The sequence below is a fragment of the Hermetia illucens genome, chromosome 1 (genome assembly GCF_905115235.1).
Source record: "Hermetia illucens chromosome 1, iHerIll2.2.curated.20191125, whole genome shotgun sequence".
NCBI classification, from domain to species: Eukaryota; Metazoa; Arthropoda; class Insecta; order Diptera; family Stratiomyidae; genus Hermetia; species Hermetia illucens.
In genome coordinates this window covers 176395813-176417536 of record NC_051849.1, presented here as the reverse complement: position 1 = coordinate 176417536, position 21724 = coordinate 176395813, and the positions used below count along the sequence as shown (strand labels likewise).

At 40.6% G+C, this 21724-nt stretch overlaps 1 protein-coding gene across 1 annotated transcript in view; it reads right to left on the bottom strand.

The window, feature by feature from the left end:
* The window catches only part of LOC119661750 (neural cell adhesion molecule 1-like), a 254514-nt gene extending 233007 nt beyond the window's left edge, over nucleotides 1-21507 (bottom strand). The window contains exon 1 of the mRNA XM_038071220.1: nucleotides 20493-21507. Coding sequence (XP_037927148.1) covers nucleotides 20493-20559 — 67 coding nt within the window. The 5' untranslated portion in view covers nucleotides 20560-21507. The remainder of the gene's footprint in view (nucleotides 1-20492) is intronic.
* Nucleotides 21508-21724: the final 217 nt, after the last annotated feature.

The following is a 21724-nucleotide window of genomic DNA, read 5'->3' as shown; positions in this document are numbered from 1 at the left end:
CGGTCCGCAGAGTTCATTTCCATTATTTTGTACTCCAGATATTTGGTGATCCCTATATTTCGTACCAAATGTTTAGCCCCTCCACCATATGAATTATCAAGGCTCTACTGTTTATTAATTTTATTTAAGCTGATATTGTGACGGAAAGTATTTTGAAGCTTGAACACCATGTCTGTGAACCATCATATTTCCCCCGCTCCCCCTCGGCAACCACCTTGTCATGGTGGCTGAGCCTGTGGTAGTTTACTACTACCCTGTCCAAAAATACATGAAGATGGAAACAACGGATTGTAACTCTCCGAGTGGCAAGAGTTCACAGACTTCGAATTCCCCCTCGACTTTGAGAAGCCAGGTCGTGGCCGAAGCACAGATTTTGTAGGCCTCATTAGATTAATGTAGAAGACAGGCTCTCCACTTCAGTGGAAAACCTACGCCCCGTGTTTACAGTGCGGTGAGCCAGAAAGGATAGTACAGCAACTTCCTTAATGAGAGGAACTGAAAACCTGACTACGGCCTGACTGCCGGTGATACTGTTACCTAACTCTTCCAAAAAGGGGTGGAGAGGAAGGCTAAGCAAAAGGAAACTTCAGCCGCAAAAGAGGACGGACTACAAGCTAGCCTGTAAGAATCTTGTTTTCGCCTCTACCAGGAAAAGCGGAAGAAAGGGAAGCTGGTAATGTTGACACAACTAGCCTAACTCCGGTATGTGCAAACAGATCCATGCAGCCAGAACACCCCGAACCTGCGAGGGACAACGGAATGCATGGCGAACAGTTTAAAATAAAAATACGGAATTCCAGGAAAACGGATTGGACAAAGTTCAGTGAACCTCTTACCGACAAAGTGGAGTTTCCTAGGGTACTAAGGACACCTTTGACGATAGAAGATCATTTAGAAATTCTGAATCACACACTTTTAGAGTGCTTTGAAGAGGCTTGTCCAATATCCCGTAGACAACCCGGTAGAACGGTTCCATGGTGGAAACCAGAAATGCAGACTCGAGAAATCAACCAGGCGACTTCTAAATCGTGGTTCGGATTGGTTAAACTTCCAGAATTCACAGCGTAAATAAAAGAGGCTCGTAAAACGTTTAAAACGAGACTCTTTTAGAGCATACTATGAGGAAAGGTGAAAGGAAGACTTCCAGACTGTGCAGAGTCCTTAATAAGGATTAGTCGGCCAAGTTGGACTCTTCTAGAAAACCGGATGGTACTTTTACGAACTCTATACAGACTCTTTCGGAAGGTGTTGCAAGGGGAATTGCGACACTGCGAGAGCGGTTTTTACCAATGAAAAGGCGAGAGCTGTTATACCATCATTTGAACACTTCAAAGCACCCAGCATGGATAGTATCTACCCAACGATGCTAAAGGAGGGTAGAGCACTTAGACCGACTTCTCAGAAATATTTTTCGAGGATGCCTTGTTCTGGACTACGTTCTTTCCTCTTGGAAAAAAGTTAAGGTGGAATTCATACCAAAGCCTGGGAAAAATGACTATTAAAATCCAAAGAACTTCAGGCAAAGCAGCTTAACATCATTTTCATTGAAATGTCTGGAGCGACTGGTTGAGCGTCACATTGGCGAGAAGGCGCTAAGATCGCACCCACTCAATGAAAACAAACATGCTTGCCAACGTCCTGTGAGTCTACTCTTCGTTCTTTCGTTTCAAAGACGCATGACATAATTGTGAAAGGCGACTAGGTGATGGGGGATTCGTGGACATTGAAGAGGGGTTTGACCATCCGCCCTTCCAAAAGCTCTGTGATGCCGCCCGAGAGCAAAGTGTTGATGAAACCTTAATTAAATGGATATACTCAATGCTAACGCGGAGATTGTTGTTTGCTGAAGTGGGTGCTGATCACTACCTAACAACGGAAACGACGAAAAGCTGCCCTCAAGGAGGGGTGCTATCGTCACATCTCTGGAGTATGTTGATCGATTCACTACTAGGCAAACTTCAAAATCTGTCAATGCACGCTCAAGCTTATGCAGAGGATGACGTGACGGTGCTAGCTGTTGGTCAAGATCTCGGAACGCAACGCGCCGTTGATTTGATCGCCAATTGGTGCCTCAGGCATGGACTTTAAGTAAATCCAACTAAAAGTAAACCCAAATAAAACCACAAAAGGAGGAAACTGAATGGTCCTTGCCTTCGAAAGATGAGGTGAGGTAAAGAGTGGGGAGTTATTGTAGACAAGAAGCTTCTTTGGAGCAAACATTTAGAGGTAAAGATGAAATGAGCTCTCACAGCTTATGGGCTGGGTAGGCTAGGATATGTAGAATATATGTTGCTATCATTAGAACGATGTTCGCTTATGCATCCGTAGTGTGGTGGGTTAAGGAGAAACAAAAGGGTTTGAGCTGTAAACTAGCCACACTGCAATAAACTGTGTTTCCGGGTATCATGCCATGAGCACGACATCCGCCACAACTCTGAATGCACTAATCCATTTGCAGCCCTTGGATTTGTTTATTCAAAGCACTGCAATGCGATTAAATCTATGGGGAAACAATGGACATGGCGGCACTGAGCATTGGAAGAGTTATTGATAGAACTGAATCCAGTTTTCGCAATGCCTGATTTTCGGATCCCCACGCATCTGTTTGGTAGAATATATGAAGTTATCTTGAAACGAAAAGAAAACTGGGACGAACCAGAAGAATACGTGTCAAGATATACTGATGTCTTCTACACTGATGGCTCAAAAACAGAACAGGGTTCAAGAGCAGGAGGTCCCTTAAGTTCAACATGAAGCAATGTATTATAATTCAACGCATGCGTGGACTTTGCAGTTCCTACCGTTGCACCAAATTTAATGTTAATCGGTATAGTCATTTCTGAGAAAAGTGCATGTGACAGACAGACAGTGAACGGATTTTAATAAGGCTCTGTTTTCAAGAAAACCTTAGACTGTGAACCGATTTTAGTAAGATTTTATTTTGCACAAAACTTTAACAAGTCGGGAAACCGGAAATTTGACGCTTCAGGTATAAAAGGTTTTGTGTTTCCCTAAATGAGGACCATAACGTAGTTGTACATTGGCTTATAGCATTGACCCGAGATATTGAAATAGCTCAGTTCTGGGCAGGTTACTGCCATTGCCAGAACTGAGCGATTTAAATATCTGTAGGGGCAAGTTACTGCCATTGCCAGAACTCAGCGATTTAAATATCTCGAGTCAATGCTATCAGCCAATGGAGAACTGCGTAATGAAATTGTTTCACGCATTAACGCCACCTGGATGAAGTGCCATTCCCTGTTCTTTGTGATCGACGTATCAGCACACGTCCCAAATCTAAAATTTACTACAATGTCGTCCGTCTGCCGCTCTCTATAGTTCTGAGTGTTGGCCGACTATAAAGGACAATAAACGGCGTCTTGCGGTAATGGGGAGGAAGATGTTGAATTGCACTGGTGACGTGACACGTTTTGATCAAGTCTGAAATGAGAATATCCGCGATCGATATCGGTTTGCACCGATCGTGGCAAAACTGCGAGAAAGGCGTTTTCGATTCGAGAATTCAATAACCAATATTGGTTAGAACATCGAAGTCAATGGTAAGCAACCAAAAAGCCGGCCAAAACAATGGTGGCTTGATACACTGGATGCGGATTTATAGGTCTCGCGATTACATCCTCATCAGGCATTTGATAAAATAAAATGACGAAACCGATCACGACAAGGCGACCCTGCTTGTGAATTGAAGGCTGAAGAAAAAGAAAAAGATGTGAGGAGCGACGAGTGCGCGACAGCTCCATGTCACATAGCTTAAAATTCCACTGCCCTCTATTTTCTAGAAAGCGATTTAAATAAATCATTTGATGGAAAGCCCTATATTGATAATAGTCAACCTCATACGCTTCACACTCTGAATTTAATATTATTAGCAAATGCATAAAATATAAAAAGGGCTAGGGAGAATTAGATTGTTCTTGAATGGAATTTTAATATTTCACTCGAATGTCAATTATTCTCGTTAAATTTGACGTCAGAATCTTATTTGTATGGCGTGGGATGCTGTTAATTACATAGCACGAAATTGATAAGTTTGAACTTCTATACCTTTGACACTAATAGTTGGATTTTCATGGAACTGGGCATGTGTATGCACGAGACTGTCCTCTATGTCAGTGCAAAATTTAGTACACCTAGAATGAATTGATGATATACTATAGTAAATTTATTTATTTGAGCAGATACCTGAATGGGACATCTCTCGAAAATTAGATTTCACCTAAGTGTTTTACACAAAACCTTAAAAAGAGCTGCAGATAAGCAGATTCTTCATAAATGCGACCTTAATATTTCACGCGAATGTCAATTATTCCAGTTAATTATGACGTCAGCATCTCATTTGCATGGCTTTGGAAGCAGTAAATTCGCGCGAAATTATTAAGTTTAAACTGCTTTAACTTTGGTGTTAATGGCCAGATTTCCACGAAATTTAGCACTTATATACGAAATATTGTCCTCTATGCTGGAACTCCTAGGATGAATTTAAGGGGGTTTTTCCAATAAATTTCTAAAAAGTAGTAATATACTATTAGTAAGTTTATTTGAGCAAATATCGGAATGGGATATATTTTGAGGCCTAGATTTCATCTAAGCGCATGACCCTGATTTTTTTCGGATTTTTAGGTTGGGTAGTTTCCGCAAATGAGTCCTGTCTCACTTTAAGTGCGCACATTTTGATTCCTTACTCACGCGCTTTGCAATTCACGCCAAAACTAAGTTTCGGAAAGTACTATTCGAGACCTTTCATTTGATACCCTACAAGACTACATCCGGTGAAAAAATTTTTGAATCCCCCCTTTGCATGTATGGAGAGCCCTCCTTTAAACTCCACATAAATTTATGCCACTCACTGTATGCATGGAATTTCATAGTTCCCATTTGTCCACCAAATTTCGTTCGGATCGGTTTAACCGTTTTGGAGAAAAATGCTTGCGACAGACAGACAGACATTGAATCGATTTTAATAAGGTTTTGTTTTACACAAAACCTTAATAAAAATGATATCGAGAATAGTTTCCCACATCACAAACCTGTCCTTCAAAACAAAAGTTCTACAATCCCTTCAAGAAGCCAAGTCATCTAGCTTGGTTTCGTTATAAATTCAAACATATCCGACGTACCTCAAATCAGTTCGACATTGAAATACGCAACCAGTGCCTTCAGATCGCATTACTCCATTTTCCGCTGTAATAGGCGCACTCCATCAAAATTAAAATTTTATACTATGCTTCTAGACCGTTAGTTGGGCTCACTAAATGGAAAAGCTCCTCTTCAAGAAAAAGACAATTTTCCGCCAATATACCGGCAAGTATAATGTATATCCAAACAGATCCTGTACTGAACCCCGAAGACACCACGTATCGTTGCCGGATATAGGAATGGAAACGTATTATGCAAAATTCTACACGCATAGTTTTAATCTTGAATTAAATTAACTAGTAAGGTTTCTCTTAGATTCAGTATCTTTTATTTGTGGGACCCATATCTATCAATGTTGTTTAAGCAAAAATGTTATTTAAGCGACTTATGTTACACTCTTCAGAAAATTTTCCGCCCGGATGACTTCTAACGAGAGGAAAGGAAAGGAAAGGAGGCCGTAAGCGACTATATTTTGTAGATACACACGTGTACTTGTATTCTATTTGAAATCTTAGGGAAGATTTTAGCAACCTTTCAGTTGGAAATTAATTGTAAATTGATCCTCCAAGCTACAGTGAAATTTTCCAGTTGCTAATTTAATTATATCGCTGCAATCTCTACCTGGCGTTTAGACACAAGTAATCAACAAATGGCTGGACTTATTCCGTAAAATATCACGAACCTTGATACTATCTGAACCCAATTAAAACCGACAAAGTTCATTTCCAGAACGATGCGAATATCATCCAATGAGACCACCTCGGTGAAAGCATTCAATTAAATCATTTGTGAATCTAACGAAGTACCTCAGTTTATGAAAGTTTTAAGTGCATTTTAATGAAGTTGAAGATATCTTTATCAACGTTTGGATATGTTCAAAGCGTATGCATATTTCCGCTGTCCGATGAGCTTTCACATGCAGCATCATGTACGTATCAGTTGCATTCATTGTCTAGCGTTGTTATTGACCTAAAATCACTGGAAGCAACGTAGTTCGAGACTGAGATTAATTTGCCCTTCCGGCTTCGCCAATGGTTGTTAGAATTTTCGAGCAAAGTATAATTTTGCACAACCGTATGCATCATAGGTACGCTCCGAAACAGGGCCGAGATAATGAATGTACCCATTGAAAATGGGGATTCGTTTTGTATGTAAATATGTGAACCTGATTTGAAATGAACGGGATTAGTTAATGTGATTACTAGTGAATATAAATTTGTTCGGAATTCCAGTATCGTCCTTTCGGATTTGAATGTTTGGGTGCGACCGGTACGTGAAAATCCTCTTATATATCTTCCGAATCATTGAACAATTATTCAATTAAATCCAAAATTTCTGAAAACTAAGTCACGGTTCACATTTTCTATGGATTAACGATACAGAGGATATAATATTCGTATAGAATAAGTCAAAAACTGGAAGGTCAGCATTTCATGGATGAAAACTTACCGACGGTTCCATTTATAGTCAGCTCATACTTTGCACTGTGGATGCAATTAATACGTATATTTGTATATCCGATTATTCACTTCAAAGTAATATTGGTATCCTACATATGATGAACTATTATACCCTTGTTAATAGTAGTGGGCTTTCCACAAACCTTTCCAATATGATGCTTTATATTGGGATCTATATTACTAATTTTGTACTAATTAAATGTAATAAAACTAAGACCAATTTCCGAAAATACAAATCAAGGCCTTTTATTTAATACCCCGCATGACTATATTCGGTGAAAAAATGTGTACTCCTTTTGTCTGTATGGGAGCCACTCCTAAAACTAAATTTTTACGCCATGCATAATTCGAACCATTTCACTTAGTTTCTAATGAATAACTGTAACTATTTGCGAGCAAAGTGCATGTAATCGCGAGGTAGACAAAAAGATCGACAGATGAATAGATAGAACCGATATTAATAAGGACTTGTTTCGCGTAAATACGTATACAGGGGGCGGACAGCAAGATGAAGAAAATAGTAAGTGTTCAAGCGAAGTATGGCCCAGTATGACTGGAAAACCGAAAACCAGGTCAAAGGAGATTGAGCTGAAAACCGACTCAACGGGGGCAGTTTCATCACCCACTGCATTTGTTCAAGGCACGGTACTCAAGGACCAGGAAATGCACCAAAGATGGCAAAAGGTAAAGCTCAATCAATGTTGTGGAAAAAATTGGAATAATCTGGCAAAAACCCGTAAAGAAGATAATTCGGTCCATGGGAGCTACTTTTCATGTAGTTTACACCTAAAATAGTTGAGCACATGGCCACGAGAGAGCTCGATATCCCGACGAAATTGATAAGACTAGGCTGACCAACATGCGAAGCAAGATAAAAGCAGCATTGTCACTCTTGAGACCATTTAGCATCAACAACGGTTTAAGACAATGGAATACCCTATCATACCTCCTCTTTAACCTGACCCTGGAAAAAGTTATCCGTGATGCTGAGGTAAATGCGAGAGGCACCATTGACTTTATGTCCACTCAACTACTGGCCTATGCTAACTATATCGACAGCATGGGAAGAACGACCCGAGACGTAGAAACTGCCTTCATTCAGATCGAAGAGGCGGCGCGAGATCTTGGGATGCACATCGACGAAAGCAAGATGGAATACATGGTGGCAACGTCGGCACCAGAAAAATACAAACCAACAAAATTAAATCACACTGGTCAAACGACAGGAATAAAGATAGAAGACTACAATTTTGAGACCGTTGATAATTTCTCCTATCTATTATAGAAAATCACAACTGATTGTTGGCAGCCAACAGAGCCTATTTCAACTTACAAAAACTTTCCGCTCGAAACGTCTACCACGAGGTCAAAGCTCTCACTGTACAAGGCTATGATCTTGCCGGTACTCATATATTCCTCGAGGACTTGGGTTCTCAGCGAGAAAAATTACGAACTCTTAACCGCGTTCGAAAGAAGATCCTCCGAAGAATACAAACGGATGGAAGATTCCGTAGCCAACATAACGACGAAATCTATGAGGGATACCATGACCGTCAAGTTGTGGATAAAATTTGGCTCAATAAGTTGGAGTGGGCGAGTCACTTAATCCGTATAGGTGAAGATGATCCAATCCGAAAAGTCCATAATATCTATTGTAGTAAAAGAAGACGAGGCAGACCATGCCTGAGATGGATTGATTGCGTAGGACGCTAGACAGCTATTAATGATATCGAATTAGTGAGTTGGAGCAAAACGGGGATGCAGTCTGGAGGCAGACCTGGACCGGATACCGGTTGTTCCGCCGTTGTTGATGATGAAGAGAAAGAAAGGCCTCCCAAGGAAAAGGCGAAACCTACCTTAAAGTGCGACGGGCAACCCAAATGATATCTAACCACAATGGCATTGATTTACGGCAGAAAAGAACTATTATAGTAAACTGGAAACTCAACGCACCTTCTTTCGCATGTATGCAAATTTGGGTAGATTCCCGAAATGAATCGTGTCGTGAACTGGATAAAGATACAAATACGAATTTTTCACCATAGATTTATTCATGTCTTGAGCGTGCATAGTCCGCAAACTAAAATTATTCAAGAATATTAAAAGCGAAATTTTTGGTTTGCGGCTTCTTCAAACTACTGAATGAATATAATTTCGATAGATGCGGACCGTAGAATTATGTTCTGAATAAGTGGTGAAAATTTCAAAGAATTTCGTTGGCTAGATTTTGGGCTATGGTGGCAGCCGATTTTCAACATGCAGTTTCGAGAAAAACGCATTTAAAAATTAGAATGCGATTTTTAACCATAAAACCTCAACTAACCATTAATCTTCTATACCTAATCCATAAACCTTAGGTTTCTCGAAGAAACCCATGGATAGCCTTGGTTTCAATTCTTGTCCTTTTAGCGAAGTCACTCGAACGTCATTCGGACCGATAAATACGGGCTTTATTACGGCGATCGACATAAATCTGGCATGTGACTTATCACGTGTTTAACACACGGAACTTATATCCGGTCGTTAAAGTTGAAAACTGAATGGATTTTCTGGCGCCTGGAACAGCGAACTCATTAAATAGCTGTTTCAAATATCTCATGTATGGACTCATCAAGAAGATTTACACCAGCGGTCCGGCTCGTTCTCTTCAATGCAAAAAGTATAAGGAAGAAAGGAACATTTCCAAGAAGAGCAACATCGACCCCAAATGCATGTCGCACGAAGGAAATAAGAAGCCCCATAATAGACTTGTTGCTGCCAATGGCGAATACCCGGACCTTATTTGCAACGAGAAAATGAAATTTATTCAAATAAACCTCTCGGTCATCATTTGCTTACACAGGTTACTTATGTTGCGAAGTTATACAATGTACCGTGAGTCAATTGACTGCCTTTAGGTATGTACAACTGCTACCACCCATGAAGCCTTACATTGTATGAATTTGCAGATATTCTAGACCACTTTATTCTAGACGCAAAGGGACAGAATGCAACGGTGACTACCACTGGCTTTGGCGGATAGGCCTTCCTTTGGGGATACAGAGGGACTAACGCAAGGGGATAACATTTTTTGGAAGTATTTCCTCCTATAGCGAAGAAGACCTGATTTTCGTCAGCACTGCGAAAACACATTAGTAATGACTGAATTTACTACGACCACCAGACAATAATTTTTCAGCTATGAAGAGAGTCATTGTTCATGATATTCGGATATCCAAAGCCAAAAACAGTGTGCCCTCTGGCCTGCAAAAGCAATCGATCGATCGAAAACTTAGAGGCCAGACATATTTTCGAAGAAACCACAGTCCAGCAACGAGAATCTATAATAGAATAAGAGGCAATAAAGATCTAAGCATTAAGAGCATAAGAAATAAAGCCATAAAGCGCACACTGAAGCCAACAGTCACTAAGCCAGCTGAGGTAGTAGGAACGTTCAGATCCCTATAGATATTTCACGAACCATGTAAGCATCCGAGACTGGTTCTGTCCTCTAAGATTAGTAAACATCCAGGCGAGCCATATCAATATAGATCCGTTAGCCCGTTAAGTGTAGAAAATGTTGGAGCGGATAATTGTCAAAAGAGTGCTACTAATTGTTGGTAGCCAAGCTGCATAGCTTGAAAAATTTAGGTCACAGAAAGAATAATACCATCAAATATTGCGTAACAGTGACCCAGTGACATGAGAATCAGATTCGATTTGCCCAGTTTGAGCCTAGATGGATATTCTTAGCGACCGTCCCTATTCCCAGCTCTCTTGCAGCCACTTTTGACAGCTAGATATTAAAATTAAGGTTTTCGTATTGCACCGATGACGGATGCATGAAGTACGTTTCTCTGACCTCTTACAATCATGTATTTAATATTCCGGTTCTAAAGGAGGTTACAGTGATGGATTGCGCCAAGCACAAGTTTTAGTTCCAAAGCATCTCGAGGATGGTGAAGATGCGAGGCGGTAAGTGTTGTTAAGGTCTGCTTGGAGCATACTTGCCAAGGAAGAAACCAGAGTGGTCTTCATCACCAAGCATCATAAAAGCAATTACAATCACAATAGACTTGGAAAAAGACTTCGGAGATATGAGAGACCCAAAAAAAGCACGCGCGGTATGCTACCATAATGCCGAGCGTAGGGGCGCCGCAATATACCTGCAGTTAGTCAGGGTGCTGAACTCCATAATACTCGGGATTCGTCGACGAAAAAAGAAACCACGGGAAACCCTAGACGAGCTGAAGAGAGAGAAGAGAATTGGAATGCGATCAATTCCTTGACTGGTTCTATTCAACCTAATCTGAGAAAAGCGGAGAAGAGGTTACAAGCAGCGCATACAAAAGACTGCGTCCTTGATATGAACCTTATAGAGTTCCAGAGCCAGAGGGGTCGAGAAGTCGGGGCGGTTTCAGTGGTTGGAAAACTCAATCATTAACATATGTTTTTTTTTTTTAATTTTGCACCGTCTTAGGAAAGGCGCCTAGGCAGACAGACGGTAAGCCGTTTTTTCTGATAAGGTGTTATTCTTGCATAAGCCCTCGAAAATACAAAGTTGTTGAAATTTCGAAAAGCCATCTTCCAGCAAAGCATGGGAAACCAACACGCATCTTAAGCGATGTGACACACACTGGAAAAGCATGGTTTTTCCATCCGAAACTATCTTTTTCTCAAAAGGGTTTTTCATTTTCACCCATTTTCCCCACCTTTCGACTCAAAAAATGTAGCAGCAAACTAACTAAACCTTACAGGAACCTCTTAAAGACGGATTCCAATGTCAAATCACCTTGGCACGACCAGAAACGGAATCGCTTAGAAATGAAATTTTCGTCCAGGCAAAGATAAATGGCAGAAGAGAACTTGTAGAACCCTTTGTAGACGATATGATTATTAATGAAAGAATATGTTAAATTCGTTTAGCCTATTAGCAGCCAAGCTCCAACTAAGGAAAAGGCTGAAACTGAGATGGATGAATTTTGTTCTTGAAGAACGAATAAAACCTTTGAAACCTTATTGAAATGACAATAGAGAATTTTAACACTAAGATCATTGACTGGCTTCCAATATCTCATCTTCGCTTCTTCAAAAAAGACTTTTGACCAAATAAGCGGCACCAAAAAATATTTACTGGACATGACAACCTTCTACGAAACAAAGGCGGCCGGCTTTGGTAATGGACTGTTGAATTATTTGGCTACCGATATCTCCGACATCGTAAGAAGTTGTTACCCTAATAGAAGACACTTCAGCGAAAAATGTGTACTGGACTATATATGAAAACCTTTTACGGTGCCTAGTCGGTAGTGTCAATAATAACTGGTCGAACAGAAGAAGGATTCTAAGATTTGACGTTGCAGAAACGAAATGGTACTATGGCTCTATAAAATATGCCTTCACAGTAAACAAACATCTAGAAAACGCACCTCAAGGTGACTTGAAGAAAACATCTGAAAAAAATAGAAATATAAAGGCCGAAAACTGATGAAGATGTGCTGGAACACAAAGAGTGTAAGAAAAGGAACAATTGATCAAGTAGACTGTTCCCAATTTTTCTCCACACCAATAACAACCATTTTTCCGTAGCAAAGAGAAGTTTAACCTAAAGCGTTAGTGAAAGGGGCAAATTTTCAATGCCCTCAACTACTGAGGCATAGCCACAAGGTGTATATGGACGAATTGCAGATAATAAGGCTCTAATATCTAATATAAAAAGGTTGCTAAATTCGATAGCGTTTTTAATTTATACGTGGTAGAAAATGCATCTCTCCCCCAATGGTTTTACTATCGAAATTGCAAAACCACCTTTGTCGTATCACCCTATCTGTCTGATAAATGGAAAATGGCTACTCCCGCTCATCGGGGAAGCAGGATTTAGCAAAGTAACAATGTAGACTTGAACGCGCCATGTCTTCAGCCAATGCGACATCAAAAATTGTGGATGTCCCTCGAAACGCAATAGTTTTCTACAAAATGTCAAAATCGGGTGACTAACAAATGGGCTGAAAAGTTCATAGGCTAACACACAAATAGTTAATCCGTCGCTTTAAAAGACACTCATCCAAATTTGACAGTTGTCGGACTATTAGTTTGTGAGATTGAGCCTTTTGAGAGAAGCAGCTTTTGTTAGTATGAAGAAAATGGATAAAAAGCCTGTTAATAAAACATTGTTTTTTGGCAAAAGAAATACTGTTGAAGATAAGGCTTGCAAGACGTTGCATTGGGAAAATCAACCGTTGAGGACAATGCACACAGTGGAGGCCCCAAAGAAGCTGTTACTGGCGAAAACTTTAAAAAAGTTTACAGAATAATTTTGAATGACGGCAAAGTGAAGTTGATCGAAATAGCTCGATTCTAAAGATATCAAAGGAACGTGGTGGACATATCGTGCATGAATGTTTGGGTATGCAAAACCTCTGTTTAAAGTGGATGCCGCGCGAGCCCACAATCGACTAAAAACAGCAAAGAGTTGACGATTCCGAGCAATGTTTAAAGCTCTTCCTCCATAAAAAGCCCGAATAAAAAAAACAGCCCACTCAATCGCAAATATTCTAGTCTGAGAGCCGTGATATAGATTTTCAGCTTTGGTGGCACAACATGCAATTTGGAGAAAAACACATTTAAAATTTATAATATCTGTAAGTGCCTTGATTCTATCTGCATAAATTTGCTGGCAACCACCTTCCTTCCTGTCCGCTTAGAATCTGGGAAAGGCAATAATCAATCTTATCATTCTTTCGAATCTGCCTTGGACCTAAGCTCCGAAAGAGCGGCGCTGTCCATTTGCCTCTTGACTCATTTTCTCAAGCGAATTTCGAGTCATTCAGTGTATGTTACCGTTCTTCCCGAGCAACCACCTCCCTTGAATCCTCCGCTTGTGGATGGTTTTGCGTTCCTTAGCTGGGGGGCCAACGAGGATCACTCCTGCGAAGCACCATGATTCTCAGTTCTGAAACAGCAGTAGGCAAAGTCTACCCGGATAGTTCCCAATCTCTGTAGCTGGGCAGAGCGCTTACGATACACACCTCTGGCAAGACCATCAGGCCACACCTCCGCGGAATAGAGTAGAACGGACTCTCTCACTCATAAGGAAACGTTTGCTGCTAGAGGAAGGAACCCCAACGTTTGCCATTAGCCGACTTAAGACCGAACCCCAGCTACGGCCATGTCAGCCGCTGTTTTTATTTGCTGGAAAAATCTCATCTTCAAGTCGAGCATTAATTCAAGGTATTTAACCGCTGATGCTGACTCTGTAATCAACTCTCCGATCGATACGGAGCACAGGGTCGGAATTCTCCTTTTGGGCAAGTTGACTACTGCAGTTCTTTCCAGTGCAAGGTGGAACCCATTATATATCAAGTCTACTTTGGGCTTATTAAGCAGTGCGTCCAGCAAAAAGTGTCGCAACATTATTTGTATAATCGACCAGGCACGACTCTTCTGACATGTCAAGTTTTTGCAGGGTATCGTCAAACGCGTTTCAGAAGTCCACTTCTAGGATAGATCCTTGTGCTACTGCCGTCGTGATCTCAATCCACTTCTGGCTCTCCAGCGTTTATTGAGCAGGGGCGATCCTCAGGTAAACTGTCAATATCCGCAAGAGGTAACCCGGCACATGGAATTAATTTTCGAGTGTGCAAAACGGAGTAGAAGGTATTTCCGACATCAAGATTTACGAAAGGCGGTACTCGCCGAGATCAGCGATTGGTGCCTCACCTCGATGAACAGCATCCGCAACAACCATGATAGTATCCCTTATGGATTTCCCTTCACTCAAACTGAACTGCCTTGTTACCTTTCGGCGTGAAACACCTGCTTATATACTTCTACCAAACCACCGTCGGGGCTTGGTGGCTTTTTATTTTTCATAGAAAGGATTGCCTCTTCCAGCTCTTTCATAGTGAAAAGTGGAAAATGCTTGGTGGGGATCCGTAGGAAATAATTTCTGCATAATTCAGCCCATCTGTTCGACATTAAATGGAAAAGGTTTTCACAGGGCCTCGATTTTTAGATGATCAATTTATTACCGAGTTCCCACAGCGCGGAGTCTCATTTTAACTGATCGCACGCCTGGCACGGTTAGGTGCCCCCCGGGGCATGGAATCCCCGCAGAGTGCCGTTTTCAAATTCATAACTGAATTTTCGATAATGCCAACCACCACGCTCCGAAGTTTGCTATAGCGCAGCTCTGGCTATTGCAAGAGCTTACACGAATCTCCCGGTGTTAATTTTGGCGACATTCCACGCACAGCCAGAGTGCCTGCTTGATGCAAACCGAGAGATAGCGGCAACCATTTCAAACACAATATATTGCCGATCACTCAAGGACTACAACACTGATACCGAAGTAAAAATCCCATCGGGAATGCTTCCTTTTTGCAGCCCGGGCCCCGGACCGTTGGCGAAGATTTCATGTTTCAAACTAGGGGCTGTTATCAGACATTACTCTAACATTGAAGTCACTTCCAACTGTTAAAACCTCTGAATGAGGTAGGTCATAGTTTTTCGAATGGCACGGGTCGAAGATTGGAATGACGACACTATTGATCGAAACTTAAATATAAATCAATATAAGTCGAACCACAATTTTCAAAAGTAGGAAATTATCAACAGAACGATAGTTTGAAGTCGCTTTCATAGTGGAGAAAACATCCAAAGGAAACATCTTTGACTTTAAGCCCATTAATAAATAAATGTGGGTGGTTTAAATTAAAGTCAAACTATAACGTCAGGCTCATAAATGTGCGTGCACCAACTCAATGGAAAGAAAACGAAGTTAAAGAGTTTAAGATAGACTGGAAAGACTTTTAGATTTACTGCCACTAACTGACACCAAAATAATACGTGGAAACTTAAAGCAAAAGTTGGGATAAGGGGCCACACAGGCGAACAAACTGTGGCCACGGTTTCCGTGATACATCTAATGATAACAACGATCATCTCATTGATTCCGCATGTAGCCAAAATTTTTATGATTAGATAACATGCTTTCCAACAAATAGGAATCTCCAGATGACATTACATTCAACCATATAGATCACACTCTCTTCCGGGAGAAATGGCCCTCAAACGTCCCTGATGTTAAATCATATCGAGGAGAAAACTGCAACTCCAACCACTAGCTGGTTAAAATCACATAAATGGGTCACATTTCGAGGATATATGGAATACAAGGGAGGGTTTGTTCTTCTTTATTGGTTGCGCCATTTGCTCGGTCCAAGGCCTAATCCACCCAACTACTGGTCTATGCTGACGATATCCACATCATGGGGAGAACCGCCCGAGACGTACAAACTGCCTTTATCCAGATCGAGCAGGCGGCTATCGAGGTAAGATCTTGGGCTGCACATCAATGAAGGCAAGACAAAATATATGGTGGCAACGTCAGCACCCAAGACGAATCAACCAACAACATCACACCGGACTGGTCAAACACGAAGAAGAATAAGGATAGGCGAATACAACTTTGAGACCGTTGACAATTTCTCCTATCTAGGGTCGAAAATCACAACCGATAACAGATATGATGATGAAATCCGCGCACAGTTGTTGTCAGCCAACAGAGCCTATTTCAGCTTACAAAGACTGTTCCGCTCGAAACATCTCACCATAGGGTCAAAGCTCTTACTGTACAAGACTATGATCTTGCCAGTCCTGATGTATTCCTCGGAAACTTCGGTTCTTAGCAAGAAAAATTGCGAACTCTTGGCCGCGTTCGCGAGAAGAATCCTCCGAAGAATTTTTGGCCCCCTTCATGCGGTTGGACGATTCCGTAGCCTACACAATGACGAAATCTATGAGCGATAGCATGACCATCCGGTTGCGGATAAAATCCGGCTCAATAGGTTACGGTGAGCGGGTCACTTAATCCGTATGGATGAGGATGATCCCACCCGGAAAGTCTATAAGGGCAATATCTATGGTAGAAAAAGAAGACGAGGCAGACCGTGTCTAAGATGGAGCGATGGAGTAGGTCAGGACGCCAGACAGCTTTTAGGGATATCGAATTGGTGGACCTCGGCACAAAACCGGGATGTCTGGAGTTCCTTATTAAGGCAGGCCTAGACCGGCTACCGGTTGTTGCGCCGTTGATGATGATGATGATGATGAAGGCCTAATTTGGACGTGATCGAGACTCTATCAAATCATCATCCAGCGTATCAAGCCATCATTGTTTCGGCCGGTGATTTCCCATTGACTTCGATATGAACTTGCCTGAAGATGCCTAAAAAATGGCTGAAGACAAATCTTGCCAAGTGAATTCTCGTCAGTATGAATTATTTAACCATCGAAGACGTGCGGTCATTGTGTGTTACGCCACTGATTCAATGCAACATTTTATAGTCATCCAATACTCAGAACCATAGAAGGCGAGAGGGTTGAGGACACTGCGGTAAATTTTGAATTTGAGACGTACTAAAAAAAGTAAAATAAGACGATTTGACAATACACCGAAGAAAACACAAAGCCAAATAAGGAGAATTACGACAACTTCAAATGAACAGCAGATAAAGTAATAAAACAAAAAATAGGAGCTATTTTGATGAACTGCGGAAAGCGAAGAAAGTAGTGGAAACAATGAGGTCCGGCTTCCATTAAAAAACCACACTCTATAAAAGAAAAAAAGGGACGATTATGGGTGACGACAAAAAAGTACAAGTACAATGATCGTCATGTTTTAACGAGCTGTTCGACCCTCTACCTTGACGAACATCGCACTCCATCATCTAGATCCACTATCTTGCTCGCAACATCTGGGATCAAGAGCGAACATCGCACGAGTGGCCAAAAATCGGAAGTTCAGCACTTCAGATATAAAATGTTTTGTTAATTTTGTTATGTAAGAATGTTTGGGTACAAAATGGTGGATGATGAACTTGGGTAGTTCCTGAGAATGAAGTAATTGATTCGTTTCGTTTCGGGCTTTTTCACTCCTTTCCTTTGCAACCAAAACTAATATCTGCTTCAGAAATTACTAACTGAGACCTGTAATTTAATATCCCACATAGCTATATTCCTTAAAAAAGTGTGGCACCCACCTTTTACCTAAATAGGCAACCCCCGCCTGCCCCCCCCCCCCTCCTTAAGTTTAACAGGGAACAATGTAATTCACCGCACCAGGGGGTGTGACAGACAAATAGACAGTAAACCGATTTTAATGAAGTTTGTTGTTTCGACAATACCATAACAAGTCGGAATACCGGAAGTTCGCGCTTCAGGTATAAAGATTTTGTGTTCATCTTATGTAAGACATTTCAACGCACATTTTTCTATCCGTATATAGCTACAAACCCAACATATTGCTTCATATTTTTCCAAACTACGAGACATACGTACATATTACAGCCATAGATATCACGCTCACCCTAAACAAACAAACTGCCTATTTCCGAATACCGTACACATATATGCACGTATATAAATTGATCCTACCCATATTTCCGATTTACTTCTTATATCTATCTGAATAGGCACTACCCACAAAGTTCATTAGCACGCATATACTATATACCTACATACCCAGTTGATATTCACATACAAATGACTAAAAAACTAAAACAAAATAATTCTTTGGGACCCCATTCATAAGAACTCATTTGGTTGTGGTATTGACGAATTGATATGTGATGATGACGTCATGCAGTCATGCATGAAGAGTGCCCGAAATTCACAAAAAATGGTAAAGTTTTACCCCCTATAACTTTGTCAATAATAGTTGGATTTTCTTCAAACTTGACTAGCTTGTGCACTATGCTCTTTACTCTATGCATGCCAAATTTTGTACTTCTGGGATGAATATAAGGGGGGTTGCCGGGTAAATTTCTAAAATGTGGAAATATACTATTATTAACTTTATTTGTGGAGATATCGGAACCGGATATATTTTGAGGCCTAGATTTCGTAGAGATGCACTATTGAGATTTTTTTCAGATTTTTCGGTTGGATAGGTTCTGAGAACGAGACCTGTTACACTTTTTGGGGGGCATATTTTGAGCCCTCACTCCCCTATGTTTCACCCAATATCAAATATTGAACCAGTTTCGAAAAGTACTAATTGAGACCTTTCATTTGATACCCCACATGGCCACATTTTATGAAAAAAAATTTTGCAGCCTCCTTTCACATGTATGGGGAGCCCCCCCTTAAACTTAACACAAAATGGCGTCAGTTTCTGCATGTAAAGGGAACGGCAGATTACATACTTCTACCAATTTTCGTGACAATCGGTTCAGCCGTTTCCGAATAAATCGGGTGTGACAGACAGACAGACAGACAGACAGACAGACAGACAGACAGACAGACAGACAGACAGACAGACAGACAGACAGACAGACGGACAGACAGACATCGAATCGATTCTAATAAGGTTTTGTTTCACACAAAACCTTAAAAATGGACGAGCTCTAGTCCGAGAATATTAGACCCTAAAATCGATTTGTATGCCAACGAAATGATTGGTAAGTGCCAAAGAGAGGAAATTAAGGGTTCTATTCCGTCGTCCTAATACTTCGACCTGTGTTACGCTTTGAATGAAAAGTACGAATCCTCATCCAAGCAATTAAAATGCCTGATGATGATGAGAAAATGAAAAAAAACGCTGGAAAAGGTCATCAGACGAAGATATCGCATTACTAGTCAGTTTCAGGAAGTGGAGGACACGATCGAAAAATCGAGACATTTGAGCTTAATATATCTGAATACCATGGTTTGAAATGGGTTGTAGAGCATGAGGGATGAAGGCCTACGGTAGAAACAAAAATGCCTCAACCGTAAATCATTCAATTTTTTGTTTTCCTTCAGTTTTTTCGTATTATATTTCAGCAATTGCTTCAAACGTTGGCGATGCTTTCTCCATCAATCGCCGAGAAGCATGGTTGCGCTATTCTACATGCAGTTGGTTTGACGGAAAATTTTTGCTTACATAACAATCCGTAAAACTAACAATTACATAACACCTATCGAATCGATAGGTCTAAAATGCGTTGCTGCCTAAACTTCCCCAATTCATAAAAATTTACAAAAAACAATTCTACTTTTATCTACCATAATTCACCTAATTCATCACATATTCGGCAAAAAAATATGAAATCGTTCTTTGTCTTCAGCATTAGGCAACAGGCTGCTTTATAAATTTCAGGAGCCTTCAAGATTTATGAGAGGTGACAGCCTGGAACTTTTCCATCCCTCTCTCTAAACCGAAAATGTGTTCACATGCCAGATGAAGCTAGGGGATGATTTTCTAACATTGACGCCGATAGAAATAATGTCATAGACAGCCAGATAAGGGAGATGACTTTGGAATATTTTTTCATAATCTCCATGAAAACTTCTGTTGGTTTATCTCTTGGAATACATTACCAGAAGGAATTAAACTAGAGCTTAATCTAACTCATAACAATTCAAATTGGTAAATAATTATCAAAATATAGAAGGGGCTGTCTCATATTCTCCACGAAAAGAATTATTAAAAAATAAGAGAACAACTCGTATGTACATATGTATAGATTCGAAAATTTGTGAATCAATCTAAAGTGAAAACAAAATCCATTCACCTAAAGTAAATAATAAAATGTAATTATCGACACAATTAACCGTAGAAATGGCTTGCTAATGCATAGCAATTTCCAACTGAATTTCAAATTCCTCTTCCAAACGCCATTCAACGTTACTTGAATGTATTATTGAATAATGCTTGATAAGAATTGCGACTTATTTCGAAACCATGTCGACCCAGACTCAGATTATAATCCAATAATTCTCTGTACAAAAAGAGCGTTGATTTTCCGTACATATATATGTAAAAATGAAAACATTTACAACATGTAATCTAATTTAAGTCATGTAATTGAATTAAACTAATAAATCTGTTATGCATTTTACAAATCTTCTGACCTGTAATAGTTGCAAGAACAGTGATGAATAATCCACGACGATACTCAGCAAGCATATCTCCAATCATGATAATATTCGATTGTTATTAATACAAACTCAATATCTAACCCACTTGTCACGCACTTACTGCAAGAAGCACCTCAATTGCATTGCACTATTAGGTATGTGGAGCACCTTCACCTTTGAACGACAACTGCAACAACCATACAACAATTTCACAGAACTGCACTAATGAAATTTGCTCGTAAATTGGCGAGTAGCATCAATATCGCACGCTGGCATAAAGATCACCTTATGACCTGTGTATAATCACATTACAGCCTTAATCAGAGCGCCCAATAAATAGCAACGCGCAATAAAACAATTCACGCCTACTATGTGTTACTGAACCACTGCACTTGCATCCAATGAACAATTGAAAAATGCACTAGTTAATTTTTGAACCAACCAAGCTCCACAAAATCTAGGAATTGGCGTATACGAGTACTATCTAAGGGCTATCCTCGTCCAGCTTCAACGATCCAGCCGATCCGTTATAAAAACCATGTGACCCGTCTCACTGACCAACTGCACGCACTACGTAAATTAAGCTTTCGATTATCGATAGATTCACAATAGTTGGCCTCGCATAAGGACTCATATGCGCATTCACTCGAATCAACACGACAACTAAACACAACAGCCCTTTCGACAATTTTTCGCACTTTCAGTACTCTATTTCCGCCTCATAAGCCACCCAGATGCTACCCTACAGCAAGGGCTTTCGCCACTATGTGCACACTATTCGATGAAAGAACTTGTAAATCGCGCGCGCAATTGCATCCAATGATAATGGCCACCCCACGAGCATGAATCCACAAACAAATAGCTAACGACTGGTCCACAAGGACGAATCTGACTACGACGGAATGGAGAGAGTATAAGATCCTCGACTCCAAGAGCTATCTGAAGCTACGAAAGCAAGGATAGACTCCATTCAAGCGTCCAGACAGACAAGGGTTGTATGCGGAGACTACACTCGATACTAACTGTGGGTGCTAAAACTGAGTACTAAACGGAAGTACACAGTTGCGATTTCAAATTGACTCGAAGAATGTGCTAAAAACCCTCAACCCCCTTTTGTTTGATGGAAAGCTTACCCCTAAATGGGAATCAGTTCGAAATGGGAATCAGTTCGAAGATGGGGCAAGTTGGGGTAGCTCCTTTGGAGGGTAGTTTGTAGGATGCATGAG